At 32.8% G+C, this 21,577-nt stretch overlaps 1 protein-coding gene across 2 annotated transcripts in view; it reads left to right on the forward strand.

Moving 5' to 3' along the window:
- The window catches only part of PGAP1 (post-GPI attachment to proteins inositol deacylase 1), a 74,519-nt gene extending 53,402 nt beyond the window's left edge, over window positions 1-21,117 (forward strand). The window contains exons 20-28 of one of the 2 annotated variants that reach the window (XM_060152398.1): window positions 2,748-2,841; window positions 6,020-6,110; window positions 6,903-7,100; window positions 8,039-8,174; window positions 9,443-9,493; window positions 9,973-10,160; window positions 11,561-11,665; window positions 12,732-12,794; window positions 19,992-21,117. In XM_060152398.1, the coding sequence (XP_060008381.1) occupies window positions 2,748-2,841; window positions 6,020-6,110; window positions 6,903-7,100; window positions 8,039-8,174; window positions 9,443-9,493; window positions 9,973-10,160; window positions 11,561-11,665; window positions 12,732-12,794; window positions 19,992-20,187 (1,122 nt within the window). In that variant the 3' untranslated portion in view covers window positions 20,188-21,117. Of the gene's footprint in view, window positions 1-2,747; window positions 2,842-6,019; window positions 6,111-6,902; window positions 7,101-8,038; window positions 8,175-9,442; window positions 9,494-9,972; window positions 10,161-11,560; window positions 11,666-12,731; window positions 13,369-19,991 lie in introns of those variants that run through there. The other variant, XM_060152399.1, reaches the window with a different exon arrangement.
- Window positions 21,118-21,577: the final 460 nt, after the last annotated feature.

Below are 21,577 nucleotides of genomic sequence, written 5' to 3' on the forward strand. Positions count from 1 at the left end.
TAAAAATTTTATTGTGTCTTTTATTACTTTCACTTTTTTTTTTGGTTATGTTTTGCAGTCTAGGCATAGCAGAATTTTTAAGTCATTTAATTCTATAATTATAATAAAACTCACAAGTTAAAAGTAAATAAGAAACTTTTTATGTATGTTATCTCATTTGATCCTGAAAACAACCTGGTAAGAACTAGATTGTGATTATTATTAAATTTGTGAACATTAGAAAATTCTAAGCTAATACATAAAAATTTTGTGCTACATTAGAAAGAGAAGATTAAATGTTAGTGTAAGTTGGAAAATAGCATCATGGATAGTTATAATAAATACTCTAAAATGTTAAGAGATCAATTATTAAGAAAAATTGTATCTTGGAATAAAAGGGAAGAATTCATGCTATAGTATTTTTAGTATGTCACTGTACATGGTGGTATGGCTGAGGATATAACACACTCTCTTATCCATATCATCCCTGGGGCTCATAATTCAGATTAGTGACAAGAAAAGTCAAGTTTGCTTGATACTGTATAATCAGGTGTAATTATATGTACACCAAAAAAACCTAGACTAATAGTCTCGTTTAAACATGGAAATTTTTCTAAAAAATGATGATGTGTGGATGTTGCAGGATCAGAGGTAGGTACTTTTTTAAATGTTGAAGAATTCATGGCAATTGAGTTAAGTCCTCAAATGTTTGCAATGATATAAGATGCTCTTCCTTCACGTTTGTTTCAAAATTTAGCTTGAGAACAGTAGGAGAATGAATTCGGTTTTGTATATCTTATTTGTCTTTTAAAAATCATACGTATTTTCAGTGTTAACTGATTCAGTCAAAGAAGACTGGAAAGAGGACTAAAGAGAAACCACTTAGGAGAATCTTTAGACTTTGATTAGATAACTTTTTCATAAAATTAATTTTTTTTTAAAAAAAGGAAAGAGGAAAATATACTTACATATTGTTTAGTCTACTCTTATGAAAGAGAGGACAGAAAATAAACTGAAAGTTGCTTTCTCAAGAGAATTATTTAAATTCTTAATAAGTCATTTCCATGTAGGAATGAAGCCCAGTGTTGCCCAATCTTTAGATTTTAAGAGAAACTAGAAATCTGAATTTTTAGATAAAATATTTTAATTTTTCAATGTTGGCATCTAATTCAAAATGTAAAGAAATACTAAACCACATGAAGCACATATACAATTTGAATATGACCCATGGAGGCCAGTTTATGGTTGTCGATTGTTGTATCTGTGGCCCAGTATCATATTTACTACTCATAACAATGACACTCAGTCATTAAAAAGAAATTCTATGTAGGACCTCTTACAAGATTTCTGAAAACAGTGAAGAGCATTAAAGGTTAATAATAACAGTGAACATTTTCTGATCACCTACTTGTGCCAGTTACTATTCCAAATGATTTACACAAATGAATACATTTAAGCCTCAAACTCCCTGTGAGATAGTGCTATTTAACTCCATTTTACTGATAAGGGCCTAGAGAGAAGGAGGGGTAAAATAAGTTGCCTAAGAGCTAGTGAAAGGCAGAGCTGTAGTCTGAACTCAGGAGTACGACTCTGAGCCTGTTATGCTACTTAACTATCTTTCCAACACACTTAATAACTAAAGTATGCTGTATATTTCCTAGCATGTCATTAGCAGGCAGTGAGCATCATTTAGTAATAGGTAGGAAAATGACCTTTTCCCTTTCACTCAACTCTCCTCTCCTTTCACTCAAAGCTACAAACTATAAATCATAAGTATGAGCTTTATGTTTTTTGAGTCTTATCAATTTTAATCTGGGAATCCACAGAGGAGCTTCAGGGAGGCCTTGAACTTGCTGAAATTTTACTTAACATTTTGTGGAAGCATTCATTTCCATAGTTTTCATTAGATTGACAGGGGAGTCTGTACATTTTTTTAAAAAATTCTGTGGATTGGAGAACATGCTTTAAAGTAATTTCCTTTTAAGACTTTAACATTAAAAGAAGAACTTACACTATGTTTTTGTTATATGTATGTTTTTTAAGGAGATTGGATCAGCTGATAGAATGACTTGAGGTGCTATAACATAATGGTTATGAACTTAGGCTTTGAGTTAAATTCCATTCCACAAGATTTCCAAAGATGGTGAAGGACATAAAAGCCTAACAATAGCAGCTCATATTTTTGATAGTTTATCATGTTCAAGTTCATATTCTAAATGCTTTACACAAATGAACATGTTTAAATCCTTAAAACCACCTATAAGGTAAGTACTATTATTGTCCCTATCTTACTGTTAAGAGGGAAGAGAGGTAACAAGGAAGTAAGTAACTCGCTTGTCTCTTAATTGTGCAAGTTACTTGGGCCCCCTGTACCTGAATTTCTTCATCTGTAAAATAGGGATAAGAACTATATGAAAGGATTTGGGGGAGGAGAGCATGAGATAATGCATATAAGATGTTTAGTATTATACCTGGAACATAATAAATGCTCAATAAACATTCCTTGTAAAAAATTTTGTAGCATGTGCTACACAATTATATATTGCCTCTATTATGCCTTTGATGAAAAATTCAGGTAACATGTTTCTAATATGCGATATATTCTTAGCATTTATTTTGCCTAGAATTTTTATACCCATTACTCAAGATATCTTTTAGTCATGTCAGAAAATGTATAAAGTGAAAAACTTTTTTATTTCATGTGAAAGTATATTTATTTCATTAACATGAACATTCAGAAGTTGCCCATTGATTTGCCTGTTTTCTAGGTAGTTAGATTTCATGGTGGAGCTCTTCCTGCCTATGTTATATCTAGTATCCTTCTTGCTTATGGAGGACAGTTATACTCTCTTTTCTCAGCAGGTAAGAATGTTTCTATTCCTCCCTCCCTCTCTTCCTTCCTCAGTGCTTCATTACTACTTTTTTTATCCTACGTGTAGCTAATGAAGACACATCTATTTCTTGAAACTTCACAACCCTTCTCTCCCAAGGTTACAGGAGTTTGAGATCCTCTTAAATTTTAAGAGATTACCAAGAAAATTCCTTACTTGTTTTCTGCATTTTATACCCTTGTGTCTAAAGTTTATTCCCTCTGTTCTGAGGATCTCTTAAGAGATAGAAGCTGGTTGACAGGGATTTTGTCCTCCATTCTATTCCCGGTGCCTGACATAGGGCCAAGCACATAGTTGGCATTCAGTGTAATATTTGGGCTGTATCAACTATCATTTAGGTCTTGTACACTGAATGGAATAATTAAGAGTTTAATTGAAGGGACTATTTCAAAGGTATGTATAGGGTTAAGGGAAACCAACAACAAATGATAAAATACCAAATTAGCAACAGAGCCATCTGATACTCCTAGGTATCAGGGCAAGGGAGGGAGCAAACCTAGAGAGCTGTAGGAGAGAGCAGCAGTACTGCACCTGAGCCTTGGGTACAGAAACGCTGTGGCCACTGTCAGCGTGTGGCTCAGCAGGGAGAAGGCAGGGAAATAAATACACTAACTTTATTTCCTTCTATCCTCCTATCTGCCAGTGCTTATTCACTGAACCCAACTAGAAGCCAGTTCATAAAAGTCAGCCTCCCAGAATTCAGAGCAAAGTAAAGGGTAGAACACGGATCTGGAGAAGAAAATATAGACTGTACAGTACATTGGACAAAAAGCCTTCTCTAGAGTATAGCAGTTAGAACAATTTCCCAGGAGCCTCACACACTTGCTGGGCTTGTACAATGATAATCAGAGGAGGCAAGAGGGAAAGAGAGTGGGGACAAAACATACAAAAGCAGTCCAAAAATCCCCTCCACCGTTTCCATGGTGCCAAATCCTTTCACAGCTACTCGTTTCCTTTCAGTGACTTTTTTGCAATTTCAAGTCTGCCTTTAGTGTTCATTTTAACCTGATTTAACTTATTATATTCCAGGAAGAAGTAAGCAACATTTAATGTGATGTGCTCAGATCCAACCTTTTAATTAAAAGATTATTCTGGCAATATGACATCTCCTATACTTGAATATAATTTTTGGAAATTTAAAAGAGACACCTCATTCTTCTTAGTTTTAAGTGACTTGACAATTGATTTTCAAACATTTGGGATTTATATCTAGGTAGTCCACAGAGACCCTGGAGATATATGATATTGGTTAATCTAGAGGACTTAAGTATGGGATTGTGTCCCAAATCAATTAAAGAAGTAGTTCTGAACCAAAGATGCTTATTAGAAATCACTGGAATGGCTATAATAGAAAAGACAGATAATAACAAGTGTTAATGAGGATTTGTAGAATTGCAACCTTCTGTATACTGTTAGTGGGAATGTAAAATGGTATAGCTGTTTTGGAAAGCAGTCTGGCAGTTCATCAAAAGGTTAAACAGAGTTACCATATGACTCAGCAACTCCTGGGTATAGACCCAAGAGAACTGAAAACACACATCCACACTAAACACTGTTTATAATAGCCAAAAAGTGGAAACAACCAAAATGTCCGTCCACTGATGAACAGATAATGTGCTGAATGCTACAAGATAGATGAATCTTGGAAATATGCTAAGTTGAAGGAGCCAGTCACAAAGGACCACATATTTTATGATTCCATTTTTATGAAATCTTCAGAGTAAGCCAATCTGTAGAGACAGAAAGTAGATTAGTGGTTGCCTAGGAATGGGGAGGCATTGGAGGTGACAGTTAAGGGGAACAGTTTCTTTTGGGAGTAATGAAAATGTTTTAAGACTGACTGTGGTTGTTAATGCACACTCTATGAATATACAAAAAACCACTGAATTGGATACACTTTAAATGGATGAATTTTGAGTTATAAGAATTATATCTCAGTAAAACGGTTTTTAAAAAATAGCTCACCTGTGGAGCTTTATAAAAATACAAATGACAAAACCATAGCCTTGGCTTACTGAATTTGTTTCACAAATGATGATTGACTATGTACTTTTGTATGAGAACCAGTAAATTAGAGTAAATTTTTATGGTAGGTTTATGTTTTTTTTTTAACTTTTTAAAATTGATGTATAGTTGATTTATAATGTGTTAACTTCTGCTGTACAGCAAAGTGATTCAGTTATACACACACACACACACACACACACACACACACACACATACATATATATATATATACATTCTTTTTTATATTCTTTTCCATTTTGGTTTTTCATAGGATATATAGTTCTCTGTGCTATACATTAGGACCTTGTTGTTTATCCATTCTATATATAAAAGCTTCAATGTGCTAATCCCAAACTCCCACTCCATCCCTCCCCCAACCCCCTCCCCCTTGGTAACCACAAGTCTGTTCTCTATGTCCATGAGTCTGTTTCTGTTTCATAGATTGGTACATTTGTGTCATATTTTAGATTCCACATATAAGTGCTATCATATATTTGTTTTTCTTTTTCTGACTGACTTCACTTAGTATGATAGTCTCTAGTTGCATCCACATTACTGCAAATGGCATTATTTTGTTCTTTTTTATGGCTAATATCTCATTGTATATATGTACCACATCTTTATCTATTCGTCTGTTGATGGACATTTAGGTTGTTTCCACATCTTGGCTATAGTGAATAGTGCTGCTATGAACATAGGGGTGCATGTATCTTTTTGAATTAGAGTTTTGTCTGGATATATACCCAGGAGTGGGATTGCTGGATCATATGTTATTTCTATTTTTTAGTTTTTTGAGGAACCTCCATACTGTTTCCCATAGTGACTGCACCAATTTACAATCCTACCAACAGTGTAGCAGGGTTCCCTTTTCTCCACATCCTCTCCAGCATTTGCTATTTGTAGAGTTTTTAATGATGGCCATTCTGACCAGTGTGAGGTGGTACCTCATTGTAGTTTTGATTTGTCTTTCAAATTAGGGTAATTTTTAATCTTTTGAGAAGAGTCTCTGTGGTAGTAATAAAGACCCTTGCTTTCTATGATATGAAATATGTTGCTCGTACAAACAATGCAGCATATAATATGTCTCATACTTAATTACTGTGAATTCTCTACTACATATAATTTTTTTTTTTAATCACTAGGTCACTGCTTAGAATATGCTGCTATGTTGGATAAAGAAGCCAAACCATACAAAGTTGATCCTTTTGTAATTATGGTTAAGTTTCTGTTGGGGTAAGTTTTATTATCTGTAATAATGATTTTAATTTTGTTTTATATATAAAGTATTATGTTTGGCTCAAATATGAAGGATAAATTTCCATACAAATAAGGCAATTGACTTGTTTTATTAAATGGACTTTTTCTCTTAGGCAAAGGCCTAATAGTTTAGTAGTAATTATTGAACTTATATATATAATATATATATATACACATATATCAGTCTAAACTTAGACTATAAATATACCAGGACTTTAACATTTTCAAAAGAATGTATGTGGTACATGAGCTTTGGGTATCCCAGATTCATGGACACAAAGCAATGTAGGATATTGGTGAAACAGTGCCTCAGAACACTTTTTATTACTTCCCATACAAAGTATATTTTAGATCTCTCTACCCTACTTAACATCGCATTCTTAATTTATTCAGGTTTTGTTTTTGTTTTTGTTTGGTTAAAAACCATTACTTAGATGTCTTTTCTTCTGTCTTTATAACTAGCTATTGGCTTTCTAACTTTAAAGAAAGACCAGTTATTACTTCATTACAAGGATCAATGAGAGCAGTAAAGCTGCATTGAGACTTGAGACTCAGATCCTTGAAGATCACTAGACTCAGTAGTTCCCTACCAGGAATTGAAGTTTGTTTTTTCAGTGTAATTATAAATGAAATATCATGGTACTCTGGGGCCTGTAGTGAATGGTCAAACACTTCAAATATTAAATCCTTTAATGAGAGTTGTCGGGGTTTTTTTGCTTTTATTGTATTATTTGCTTTTATTTTTTGTATGTTTTCTTTTATCCACAGATACAAATGGTTTAAAGAATTTTGGGATATGTTATTGTTACCAGAATTAGATGCCATCGTTTTAACTAGTCAGAGTATGTGTTTCCCCCTTGTATCTTTGATTCTTTTTCTGTTTGGAACATGTACTGCCTACTGGGGTGGCCTACTCTCTTCTACATCTGTGAGACTCCTTTCTTCATTGTGGCTGACTTTGAAAAGGTAAAGAATGAATGACGAAAACCTTTCTTATTGCTCCTAAGAAAAAAACTGTATTCTGAAAGGGAACCTTAAAATTAACTTGCTTTCACTAAACTATAATTTCTGAGGAAAAATGTATAACTAGCAAAACATGGAGTTAGTGTTCAAACTTATGTTTTTGTCATAGGTTACCATTTATTTCAAGTTAAATGCTACATTTGATTTTGACCATAGTGCTCAAGAGTTAATCAAAAAAGTTGGACAGATTACACAAGTATTTTTAAATTTCACTGTTGTAAATCTTTCCAAGGGCAAAGTGTTTCTCTGGCAATGCTTTTATATGTTGATTTTCAATCAAACCTGAGACTCCAATCTTGATATTTAGGATCAGATTAGATGAAATGTATAAGAGCTCCAAAAACATTGCCTAGAGGTTTATTATGATCCCAAGACAGTTTGAAGTTGCTGGTATGCGCTTTTGGTAAACCAGTGATCTAGTTTCCATTTCCTCACCAGCCATGTTATGCGATTTACTGTCACAGAGGGGATTATGGAATGATGCTTCTTCCTCCACCCTTCTGAGGTGCTTCTGACATTAATACCATCACATGTCTGAGTGACCTCAAGACTTTAAGAACAAAAGTATTTCTCTTCCTATCAAGATTGGAATTGTATGGCACAGGGCCTATAATTAATAATTATCTTTAATAATACTTTTTCTTTTTTAGTACACGTATTACCCATAGTATATATAAATGCAAGAGAAACTATCACAATGTATAAAAGAATTTTAAAAGATGTGTCACCCCTCACCTTTATTTTAAAAAGCCTGTTTACCTTATAGTAATACTTGCACATTAATAAGGAGAGCCTGGCAGAGCACTGTATTGTTTTCTGCTTATATGTGACTGTGTAGGTAACTTAATATGCTTTTGAAAGCTTTACTCTTGTTATTCCAGGCCCTCTGAACTTCCTAAAGATATGAAGATAATATCACCAGACTTGCCCATTTTGACAGTTGTTTTGATCATAGTTAGTTGGACAACTTGTGGAGCATTTGCCATCCTTCTTACTTATCTTTACTATGTGTTTAAGGTATGTCAAATCAGTAAAGTCAGAAGGCCTGAGCTTTGTATCAGACAGGCATAGACTTTCCCGTGGGTGTTGTTAAAAAAATTTTTTTGATCACTGCTGTTATGTAACAGACCTACATGTAAAGTTTTTTTTAACATCTTAACTATTTCAAATATATATAGTTAACTGTAGAACTGAAGTTACTAATCTGAGTGGGTTTCTTTGTTAAAACCAAAGGGAAGGGAGGAGATTTAATCTGTTCCATATTGCTTGATGCTCTGGCAAGTAATGTTAACTTTTTAAAAAACATTTTACTAGAATGGTTTTTATTCACACCTCCCTTTCAACGTGGATAATAGACAAAACAAAAAGTTATGTCAGTGGGATCAGGCTGTCAATCATGCTGAAATAATGTAGAATGTTACAAATGTTGCTGAAGAATCACAAGACACGATAAAATTAAGCTGACAATTTTACTGAGGAAATGAAAAACACTTCTAAGAAGGCTGACAGCTTTTCAGGAAAATCTACCTTATACAACTGCATGTTCTCCACATTAATCTTATGTAGAGACAGTTGATACTGGAAAGGGTAATAATTTTTTCCTTTTTTTAACAAAGGTTTATTTGCGTCTGCATTTAACACTAATACATGCACATTATAGATTACTTTCAGTTTACAAAGGAAAAATGTGTCCATCAGAAAAAACTATTTAGAATTATTTTGATTTACAAATATAAATTAATTTGATTTATAAATATAATATTTTTAGTTTTTTTAACTGGATATTTCAAACAACTGACACAATTAGCAGAACTTTCTCAAATACTTAAGCAAACCTAGTAAATGTATAGACTTTCTCAGGTTCTTGTAAACATTTCACCACCCTATATAATTGAGTTCCAGATTTTCAAAGATTTAGATTATATAACACATGTTAAACTCTTTATACTATGCTGAATAAAATCAAATTTTTGACTCACATGACACTTTAAGTTGCGATAGCAAGGCACCATTCAAGCATAGGCTCACACAGTGTGGAAGACATAGCATTATATCCTGACCCCAACATACTCTGGAATTTTGTATTATTTTGTTTGTCTTTTAATCCATGATAGCAAGCACATGTAGTTATTATTTATCTTTTCTAAAATAATGTGTTTAAGTGTTTAAATGAATTTTTATTTAGGTTTTTAAAATTTCAAATTACATTGCTTCTCAATTTCAGTAAAAATGGTTATGTTTTTTGTTTCAAAATAAAAGTAAAATTAGTCTTTTCTTTTTCATAGATTGTTCATCTGCAAGCCAGCTTAACAACTTTTAAAAATAGCCAGACTGTGGTAAGTTTTATTTTCAAAACGCTGTATCACTTTAGTATGAAAGAACATGGAAAAATATAAAAGTTTATTTTTGTAAAAAAAGGTTAGAACTTTACAGTATTTAAAAGGTTTTATGAATTTAAATAACTTTAAGAAAAGCGAGCCTAATGAGTATTAAAATAAGACTTAGATTGTCATTTAATTTGATCTTTGTCAGTCCTTAGTTGTTTTTATCACAATTATCTTTTAAATTTTATGTCAAGTAATTACTTAAGGGGATATATTCTTAGCAGTGGAAATAACAAGTCAAAGGAATAAAAATTTTATAACTGATAACTGCTTTAAAATACCTTCAAACAAGATAATTCAGTATTTTATATCAATTTGGTAATGGAAAGATGTATTTATTTAGCTGTTAGATAATTGAGTATGATTCTAAATAAAATAATAAACTTAAATTTTACTTCATATCTTGATATTTTAACTTCATTGCTTTGTAGAACCCCAAACACTCTAGAAGAAGTGAAAAAAAATCCAATCACCATAAAGACTCTACAGTATACCATCTCCGTTTATCTGCCAGTGATGCTGAAGATAGTCTTCGCATGCACAGTACCGTGATTAACTTATTAACATGGATTGTATTACTCAGCATGCCATCTTTAATTTATTGGCTGAAGAATCTTAGGTGTGTTTTATTTATATAATTATAATTTATGTGGTTCAAACTATAAATATCTGTAAGTAGAGACTTGTAGGATTCCTAATGTTTCATAAAACTTTCTCAAGAACAAGAAGGTATCACCTGAAATTTATTTTCAACATATTCACATTTTCTTCTTTTCCGTGAGAATATAAACTTTCCCAAAATCTGCCCCAAAGGGGAGGGATTGTATTTTCTTTAACCTTCTTTGAGTCTAGAAATATGTGAAAATGTGCTTTATTTTGCTGACTTATAGTATTCATAATGCTAGTGTTTATATATTTTTCAATTCATGATCAATTTTATATTTTCTTAGATTTGAGGGGAAGAAAAATGATTACATTTAAAATAATAGAAATAACGAAGGAAGTGTGTACTTTTCTGATGTGTCCTATATGTTGAACTAAAATAAATGATCAGCTGTTTTACTAGAAAACTGTCATTTGCTTTGTTACCTGATAAGTGTCCTAGGTTAAATGAGAGTCTAAAAATGCTCTCTAAGGTTATTTCTAGAATATTTAATTATTGGTAAATTGTCTTTGAAAAAACCACGTTATCCAGTTAATAGTTAATCCCTGCTTAATATAGTTTTTAGAAATGATGTAAAACTTTCAGATTATCTAAATACTGGAAGTTTTTTTTTTTTTTAAGTTGGCTGAATCAAAATAAGTTCAGTAAATTAAATCACAGGTCACCAGATATTAATATCCTTCCTTTGTCCCTTATTTTAATCAAGATGCAAATTTTTGTCCACAGATTTGGGGAGAAAATTACTTGAGGAGCACAAATTTATGATTCTAGAAGGCTGTAGACAGTTACTTTATATAAACCTTCATTTTTTTCATCTTTTTTAAATAGAGCAGTTTAAATATGTTTTAAATAATTCATTTTATAAAATATTATTTATATATGACCTTTGAGGCATATACTTATTGTAAAAAGGAAGTGCTTCCAGATGGGATATTTTCATTTCCTTTAGTAGTTTCTGAACATAATTCTCCATATAAAACCTTGAGTATAAAGATGATGTAGAGGGCTTCCCTGGTGGCGCAGTGGTTGGGAATGCGCCTGCCAATGCAGGGGACGCGGGTTCGTGCCCCAGCCCGGGAGGATCCCGCATGCCACGGAGCGGCTGGACCCGTGAGCCATGGACGCTGGGCCTGCGTGTCCGGAGCCTGTGCTCCGCAACGGGAGAGGCCACAGCGGTAAAAAAAGATGTAGAGCAAAATTTATTTATCAATGATTTCTTGAGCTGTTTAGAGCTCTCTTATATCCATATCGCTATAGGAGCGTTTTGAAGTGTATTTAATTGATTGATTCTGAGAATTTAAAATGATTGGCAATGCTTTGTTGATTTATGTTTTATTTTTTTCTTTTTGACATAGGTATTACTTTAAACTTAATCCTGATCCGTGTAAACCTTTGGCATTTATCCTTATTCCAACTATGGCAGTTCTTGGAAATACTTACACTGCTTCAATAAAATCAAGGTATAGTATTTTAATCTTTTTTTTCTCACATCTGTTCCTGGTCTTTATCATACTTTCATGTCTGAAACATGTCTTTCATTCCTAATTACTTGGACTATTCCTGAAGGTAAAGCTATAATAGTAATTATGGTTTATGTGCAAATACAGTTTATATGCAAATGTATTATATTTGTGTCCTTAATTATGCATTTTATTTGTTAGGATATAATCATTTTTTTTCTTTAAAAAGCTAACCCTTGAAAGATATGATATCTAAGGTTTGCTTCCAAAAAATACAGGAGGAGTGGAAGTGGACAGTAATATAGGTAAAGTAAGATTGGCCATGACTTGATAATTTTTGAAGCTGGTTGATGGGTCCATGAGGTTCATTATACTGTTAATCTACTTATGTATATGTTTAAAATTTTCCATAATAAAACTTTACTTTTCATTGACTGCTTGTTTGCTCTGGGAGCCTTTTCAGTTAATTCTGGCAGATAGTTGCAGATATGCTAAAGTCAGGCAGATCTGGGGTTTCAATCTAAGGCTCTGTGTCCTTAGGTAAGTTTCTTAACCCCTCAGTTTCTCTGTTTTCAGAGTAAAAAGGTGATAGCCTTTCCTGATAGTATTTTTCTTTTAAAAATAGTGTCTTATCCTACATGCTCCTATTAGGAATTAAAGATGTTTCCTTTTTTATTTGGGTGAAGTTTTTTGCTGATACTAAATAGGGTGAAAATAAATATTTCTGTAGCTATATCTTAGTAAACATTGATTTTTTTCTTATTAGGATAAATCTCTAGAGGTAGCATTGCTGAATAAAAGTCCAACTAGTATTTTTCTGTGGTTAAAATTTAAAAGAATAAACAAAAGTGGTTATTTACTTACTAGAATATTTTTCTCTTTTCTAGCCAAAATTGACTTGTATTGATCTTTTAAAAAATTTTGGACAGTTAAATTCATTATACGAAAAATTACTTTATCTAAAATCACTTAGAACACTTTCTCAAAACTGTATAAAAGATTGACATGTTCAGTTTTTGTTCACAATATATGTTACATTATAATGTGTATTTCTGTCTCTTTACAGTAAATTGTTGAAGACTACTTCACAGTTTCCACTACCTCTGGCTGTTGGTGTGATTGCTTTTGGGTCAGCACACTTATACAGGGTTCCATGCTTTGTCTTCATTCCTCTTTTACTCCATGCATTATGCAACTTTATATAAGATTGGATTTAAGGAATGATAAAGATCAGTTATGCCTTTAGGTCCAGTAAAAAGAGGGAACACACAGATCCATCAGTGTGGGCAGCAAGATCCTTTGGAGAAGACAAGTCTATTTTTACAATGTTGAAAATAGGAAATTAGTTCTGTAATGCTTGAGGAAAGTAGTTGAAGCATGGTTTTGTTTTGTGGTATGACATCTGTGTACTAGTCATTATGAAAAATCAGTAAAAGGATATGGTAGCCTCTGTCTTTGAGGACTCTGCATATCAGCTAGTCTGCTTGATTGGCCATACCAAGATCTTCTCCTAAACACTCAGAAAATGTAGCACTGTTTGTATCCTCACCTCACGTATTCTCATTTCATGAAACTTTCTTCTGAACAGTGGGTTACTTTGTATTTGCTACAGTATACATGTTGAAAAATAAGTCTTAAAAGATTAATGAAATTTAAACTGTTTGCTTTCTCAGAAATGAAATAGCCACAGTCTTTAGTCAGTTTTTGGCAGCCATAGTGAACAAAATAGATCTTTTGTTTTCTTACACCTATGAAAATACAACTTTAAATTCTAAGGAGACATGTTTTCTTGGTAACCAGCAGGATTGATGAATGGAAATGTAATTCAAATTCAAAACTCAATGAAATTTTCTTGGTTCTTTTCAAATAAGAATCTTATTTTGTATTCTTAGTGAATATCAGGAGACTACTGAAGAGATGTATTGCTAAATTTGAAGAAAATTTTCATAGATATTTACTTATAGGCATTGGAGCAGTTCAGTCATTCAGTCTGTACCATTTTATTCAATTCACTGACCCCGTGGTTGTCAAAAGTGCCTCGGGTCATGGTGGATTGTTAAAATAACTAAATTCCAGTGGTCAGAAGAAGCTCTACATTTGCATAGTTTTTATCTACTATGGAAAGAAAATCAGCATGATGAAGTGCAGTACCACATTAATGTATAAAATTATACTATTAATGGAATAACAGTGGAAAAACTGTTACCCCATTAATAGTATAAACAATGAATACCTGAATAAGTTGTTTAGCCACTAGGTTTAATAGTGGAATCTTAATTTACCAAGGTGATTACTATTTGACAGATAAAGAGTAATATTTATATTTCATTTCAGATTTCAGCTCACTTTTTGGAAGTAGGTAATGGAGCTAGGTATCTTCGCCTTAAGATAGGATTCACTGAAGGCTGGGGTTTACCTGAGTGATAGAGCCCTTCCTTTAGATGTGTATGCTGTAAATATCCAAAACCTTGCAAGTGTAGTCCTTAAGTCCCAGTAGCTCCACAGTTGTATCTGTGAACTTGTGTCCTTGTTAGTGCCCAGGGATGTCCTAGAGTACCAGGTTCATTTTACGTGCCATTGCATCTGGATTCCATTACAGCCTCTCAGCTGTTACTGCCTATTAGAAGGTTACTCCCACTTTACTGCCTGTAGAGGGTTACCTCACTTCTTTTCTCATTTGTTCTTTGGGTTCTTGCTGTTTCATCATCAGTTGAAGATGGTCTTGCTATCATCTATGAGAGTTTTAAGTTTGTTTGATTCCATTGTTGTCTTTCCCAGCTTCATGTTCAGTATTCATATGTTCACTTACTGAGATCGTTAAAGGTAAGTGATAACCTCGTAGTAGACATGGCAGGCATACCAGGCTCTTGTTTGTTTGATAGAAGCAGCAAAAGGGATAAAATACAGAATACTTGTGTGTTCAAACCTGGAAGGAAAGAGAACTTACCAGGTTATATATGCACTTTCCCATGGCATACCACATATGTATTTAAACAAGGACACATCTGCCTAGGTTTAGCTTATACATATACTCATAACAACTTTTGTACATATGGTGTTGTATTTCAAGTTTTCACCCATATGTAGTTGTATTTCAAGTTACAGGTTAAATATGTCATTTAACTATTTCTGAATTTGAACTTAGGTCCATATATAGAACTTAAGAAAATTCATTAATTTGAATCTTCTATTGACAGCCATAATCAATGTGTTTAGATGATCTAAAGTCTCCTTGTTTAGTCATTACTGCTCATGAATAAAACGTAACAAGCTTAAATTTCTCATTTGTGAGTAGTACATTAGCTTTTTAAAGCAGCAGACTAGGCACATTAGTTTCCATGAAAATAATTTCATGTGAGTGTCATTATCATCAAGTCCTAAAGTCTTATTTGTTCCAACAAAATATTTTATTTTAGGACTACAAAAAGGATTCTCATTAAACATGTTATAAACAGCAGTAGTTTGGTTTTTTTTTACATATATTTAATATTATAAGTATATGTATACACACACACACATTTTGACAGAGTCTTCATCAAGTCCTAATGCACTTTAAAACCAAATAACTACCAGAGATGAGAAAGTAGGCTCTGTCTGAAGATTAACAAAACTGATGTTTCTATCACTTGAGAAGAGGAAAGTCCTTTGTGTTTAAATTCACATTATTTCAACCATGCCTACAATCTATATTATTAGCTGGCAAAACAGCGCAGGTTTATCAGAAATGTTACCAAAAATGAAATTGTTCATTGGCAGTTAGGGATTATCTAATTTAGCAAACTTCTGAGCTCTATTGTTATGACATTTTTATTTAGATTTTTTTTTTGAGTTTTGAATAAGTTTTGAACTTATAAAAATTACTCCTGGATCCTATTGTTGATACCTAGACCAAATATAGACTGGACAGGACAAACAGTGAGTACTTTCAGTGTCTCTAAAGAGTCCTCTGGAGTTACTACTATTATAATTTGGAACAGATAATATGATAGAAATCATTAATGCTCTCTTTTCTTTATCTTTTTCATGTTGGAAATTACACAGGTTCTGCTAGCTCTTTTCTTGGTTGTCACCAGAATGAAAGTATTTAAAACAGTAGTCCTAAAAAAACACAACATTTATGCTTGGTTAACACTGATTTGAGTCTCTTCAATATATATATTGATCATGTGTTAATTAATCTTTAATTTTTTTTTCATATTTTGCTTAGATAAATTCAGATGTATATAATGGAATACGTTTTCTTGTTTGAACTACACTATAATATCTGCATGATTATACAGTAAGGAAAAGAAATAAAGAACTATAGTAGGCCTAGTAAATGTTCGTTGTTGATTATCCTGTCACTCATGCAGATGGTACACATTTCCGCCACACACACATACTTACATGAGGCAGATTGTCTGATTTGTTCATTATCTAGTTCCCATTCTTTTCTAAACTCTTCAGACTTTTCACTTATAGCATAGTATATTCTTTTTACCTCACTGCTTATTAGCATCTCTTACAGAAGGTGGTCAAGGGAAATAAAACTCAGTAAAAGGTAAAACTCAATTTTCAGTTTATTCTTGAGAGCTCTGGGGAAATAGGGTAAGCACAAAGATGATGAGATAAACTAGGGCTGTTGATTCCCAAATCCCCAGACAATTCAATTAGCCTGTATTTTCATCTTAAGCGTTAGGTCTAAATTAGTGTAGTATCTTGCTTTATTATGAGGTTTAGTGCAAAACCTTACAGTGCTGCATTTGCAATTTTTTAGGAACTTGTTATGAAAATCAGTTGGGAAAATTTTTTTTAATGTGTTGAGACCTTCTACGACTAAGGCATTTGTTGATTATTTTTCATCATCACTTTTTTCTCTGTGTTTTATTTTTATAAATTTGTTTTATTTATTTATTTTTGGTTGTGTTGGGTCTTTGTTGCTATGTGCGGGCTTTCTGTAGTTGCAGCAAGTGGGGGCTACTCTCTGTTGCGGTGCATGGGCTTCTCATTGCAGTGACTTCTCTTGTTGCAGAGCACGGGCTCTAGGCACATAGGCTTCAGTACTTGTGGCTCATGGGCTCTAGGCACGCAGGCTTCAGTAGTTGTGGCTCACAGGCTCTAGAGCGCAGGCTCAGTAGTTGTGGCACACGGGCTTAGTTTCTCTGCGGCATGTGGGATCTTCCCGGACTAGGGATCGAACTCTGTCCCCTGCATTGGCAGGCGGATTCTTAACCACTGCGCCACCAGGGAAGCCCTTCTCTGTGTTTTAGATTTGTGAAATTACAGGAAACAAGTTACCTTGTGTAGTTTTTTCTTGGGGGGGGGTCAATTTGGAGAGTATAGCACTCCCCAGGAAAAAGGAAGCAATAAAAGTATCTTTGTATTATTAAATTAGACTCAGACAGAAAACTTCTTGCCACATAAGGTAAATGTAGAAAATACTATTACAAAATAGTAAGATGATTGGGAGCTGAAATTTTATTTCAGTCTTTTTGAACAAAGAACATTTCAAGTTCTATAATGAACTTTTACTTACACATTATTAATCATGCATTATTTCACAATATATTTTAACAGCCTGAGGAAATAGAAAGTTTATGAGGCTACTCACATTCTTTACTTTTTTTTTTTTTTTTTTTTTTTTTTTTGCGGTACGCGGGCCTCTCACTGTTGTGGTCTCTCCCGTTGTGGAGCACAGGCTCCGGACGCGCAGGCTCAGCGGCCATGGCTCACGGGCCCAGCCGCTCCGCAGCATGTAGGATCTTCCCGAACCGGGGCACGAACCCATGTCCCCTGCATCGGCAGGCGGACTCTCAACCACTGTGCCCCATTCTTTACTTTTAATAAGGATAATAGGAAAGAAAAGTCAGACCCGTAATCCAAATCCGAGTATGTATACTCTTAAATGCTCAAGAATTCACATTTTTGATAAATAAATTATATTATGAATACAGATGACTGAATTTTATAATTAATAACTTAGTCTTAAGAATGGAATAAAATTTGCAAATAGTGAGAATAAACTGTAATTTAATTTACAGTAGAAATGTAACAGTACCCCTGAATTGGTAATGTTGCTTTCAAAAGTTAGGTGATATTCCGAGCTACATCTTGATTTCATTGTCTGTAGTTGAAAAATTTTAAATCAAATACAGTACTTTCTAAAAGTGTTTGGCATATTACATTGCCAAAAATGACTATGTTTTAACATACCAAGTAACCAGTTAGTTTCTGATGACTTTGTGTAGGACTTGATATATGTGAGTCAGATTTATTCTGTACTCATTCTGTACATTATAACTTTGAACACTTATGAAAAACTGTATCTGTTGATGTAGTTTTATTAGTTAGTGTAAATTTGTTTGCATATTGGAACATTAATCTTAGTTTAGGAAATGTAAACCTAACCATTTTTGTAAGGTTCATATGCTATTTTTTTCAGTATTATCTTGGTTTTTAGTATTTATATAGTAGAAATGTTACTAGTAAAAATTTATAGACAAAGCATAGAACTATTAACTGTTCAAAAGCCTAAGTGTTAGGCATATTTTGTATTTCATGTTGCACTTGTTTTGTTTCATATTGGACTTTTTACATCCCTTTTTTAGGAAAAAAAAGATGCGTTTGAATTTTTTTTAGCATAAAACTCTACATTGGAAAATAGAACTGTTTTCATATGGTTAGCAAAAACACACTTTGCCACCAAAGCTAAATGAAACTGTAAAATACCTCCAGATATTTGTGCCAATGAACTTTTCTTACGATATTGGGATTAAAGCAAAAATAATCTTTTCAGTATTTTTCTGCTAGGACTTAAATACACATCATCAAAACTTATATTCCATATCCTAACTTTTCTTTCAAAATATGTAAAGCTTAGAGCATAGTGTATTATATTTTTTCTGATTTCTGGAATAGTGTTTTCTGGTTTTATTGAGTGAAAGTTAGTTTACCCAATAATGATCTTTCAGTAATTAGTTGAAGAAATCATTTAGGTAATCTTGCTTCAGATTCATTCTGTAAAACTTTAAATTCCATTGCCCAGATCATTTTTAGTACAGGTGTCTCCCATTTATGTAATAGAAAGTTTATTGTGGAATTTCTATTGTTTTCTATGTGTTTCCATTCAGTCCCTCTATACAGTCACATGTTTCATAGGCGAGAATTATCCACTAGAACTAAACATAATACAATGAAATAAACATTGTAAAATGCATCTTAAAGGAAAATATAAGAACAAGATGTTAATGCTAAAATGTTAACATTGATGTGGTAGTGTACTCATGAGAGAAAGCAGAAATATGATAGATTCAGAAACTGTTGTGTTTATATGGTTGACATTCTTTAATTTCTCTCCTATAGAAATTTTCAGAGGGAATTTCAGTCCCTCATATTATGGTTTTTCTCATAATTTAATGTCACTTAACTGTTTCTCTGCCCAGTCATGTTGACGTAGTTTGCATAAGTAGCCTTGGAAGTAAAGAGACAGAAGAGAAAGCCAAACATTAAAATGTTTGGCCTTGATTTAGTTACAGTTTATCCAACTATCTGGTAGGGACATGGATGCTATTAATAAAAAGATGATATACAAGACCTTAAAATTCAGTGAACATTATTTTTGGAATGAGTTTGTCCTTTTTGTTGAATAATTTTATCCTAAGTAGGAGATGCCTGTATTTAACATAACTATGCTTTCTACATAAGCAGATAATGTATTTGTTGGAATATTGGTAGAAATAATCTTCTCTGCCTCCACTATGGAAGCGGAAAAATCCAATTTTTAGTGTATATAAATTAGGAAATTGTGTTGTATATTTACATTTTTAAAACTGTAAAAATGACTTAGATATATTATTTTGGAGTGATTGTATTACCATTTCTTAAACTTATGACTAACTATAAATGTAGCAACGTACCCATGAGAAACCAGACCAAAATTGAATGCATATTTTCACTGTGACCTTGAACTTATAGTTGTTTGGGATAAAACAGACTGTGCCTTAAAATGATGAAGGAATGCCCTGCAGTTTTATAACTATATATTTATTATGTGTGGTCTTCTCAAATTGGCCCCAAATTCTTTTCTTTGAGGTTGGTGAAGTAAAAATTTTAAATAAAAGTTGATCAATATTTCCCTTAGTATCTGCTGAACTATTGCTCTAGAGGCCTCCTTTACTTTCCACAGTTCCCATTTCAGATTAAAATTGATTTACACTTCATAGGTGTAGAAAATCAAGTTTGGTTAAAGTTTCTGAAAATAAATTTATTTTAGGAGAAGGTGCTGGCACTTCTGAACTTATTACACATGGAAAAATTAATCTTCAAATGTAACTTTTTGTCTTTTTAGTGAATACTCTATCAAAAACATGAATTCTTCCCTAAAACGTGTACTTATTGTTCCTCAGATTATTGAGGCTTGTATTTGTATATCAAATAAAGTTAATTTAGTCAATAATAATTTCTCAGTAGTTAAATATAAACTCACATTCATGTATATTTTTAAACATTTTCTCTTTTACTTTTTCCTTCCTAATTATTTTTAAGGTATCAAGAGAGAGCTGGCTTCAGATTCTTGTGGGTTTTTCTTTTAATGTAAAGACTGACATTTTTACTGTGCTCATTTAAAATAACATACAATTTCTATCAAAACAAATTATTCCATTCATAGGACATTCATGGTCTCGGCCAAAAGATGCCCACATCTCTGTGTGGCATCTCAGAAGTTTTTTGTATATTTTTCAATTTCAATTTTGAACATAAACTCCACACTTTTCTTTCTTCTCATTTCACCTCCACCGCCTCCCATCAAAGACAAAAATATAGGTTTCTCTAAAAGCATGTAAAAAGAAAACATGTCTTTCCTTAAAGCATGGTCAAATTGAGATGGAAATAGTTTGGGGAAGTGTATGTAATACAATAAATACATGGCTGTCAACTCGCATCAGTTTCTATATTATAGTTAAAAGTTTATAGAGGACAAACTATGTGTTTTACTGAGACAGACTCAGTAATCATTTATTTGCAAATCAATAATTTTACTCTCATCCAGAAAATGCAGTGCATAGTAATTATACTTAACAGTAAAAACAATTTGTCCTATAGTATATACTGAAAAATGATTGTCACCTTGCAGATTTTTCTTTTTAAACATGCATGATCTTCTCCAGTACTTTGTACAATGTATGGTATACTAAAAACATTTATGTGTAATTTTGTGTGTATTTTTTATGGTATAATTAACTTTATTACATTTAACTGGTTGTAATGCACAAAAAAGTGCTATTTATTGTACTCTGTAGAGTGTTGTGAATGTTTTTATCTGTGTTTCAACATTATGGTGTAGGGTTTAATAGATGAATATTTGCCTTTAGTCTCCACTCAGGTATTAATGTGTAGCAATTTTTGGTGCTTTCTTTTTTATCTGTCATAATCTGGTGTTCGGAATGTTCAACAATAAATTTGATGAACAAGAACACGTGGTGCAGAATTGCTTACCAGGTCACATACTCCACAATACCATCTCAGGAAAAACCCGTAAAATGATTTCTTTATAGCATGTCTAGCATTTCAGAAGTTTGAACGCCTAAGCATGGGACATGATAAACAAGATACATCACAGGTAAATATTGGAAGCAAGATAATTTCTAGTATTTCCCAACTTGATATCTTGTAGCTTCCCATATGCATTTGTATGGACATTTTATGGTTCACGTTCTATTTTAAAGAATTGCACAGTCATGTTTCTCCCAGAGACCATGCTTTCCACTTTTCTTATGCTAACTTAATATATATTCTTGGGTGCCCCATTTCCCAAATTACGCGAGAATAATTTAGACATTTTTTGAAAACAGATTCCCTGGTCATCTTAGAAGTACTAAATTTGATCTGTGGAGAGGAGACCTGGGATTCTGTTTTAACAACTGCCTCAAACAT

The sequence above is a fragment of the Lagenorhynchus albirostris genome, chromosome 6 (assembly GCF_949774975.1).
Source record: "Lagenorhynchus albirostris chromosome 6, mLagAlb1.1, whole genome shotgun sequence".
NCBI classification, from domain to species: Eukaryota; Metazoa; Chordata; class Mammalia; order Artiodactyla; family Delphinidae; genus Lagenorhynchus; species Lagenorhynchus albirostris.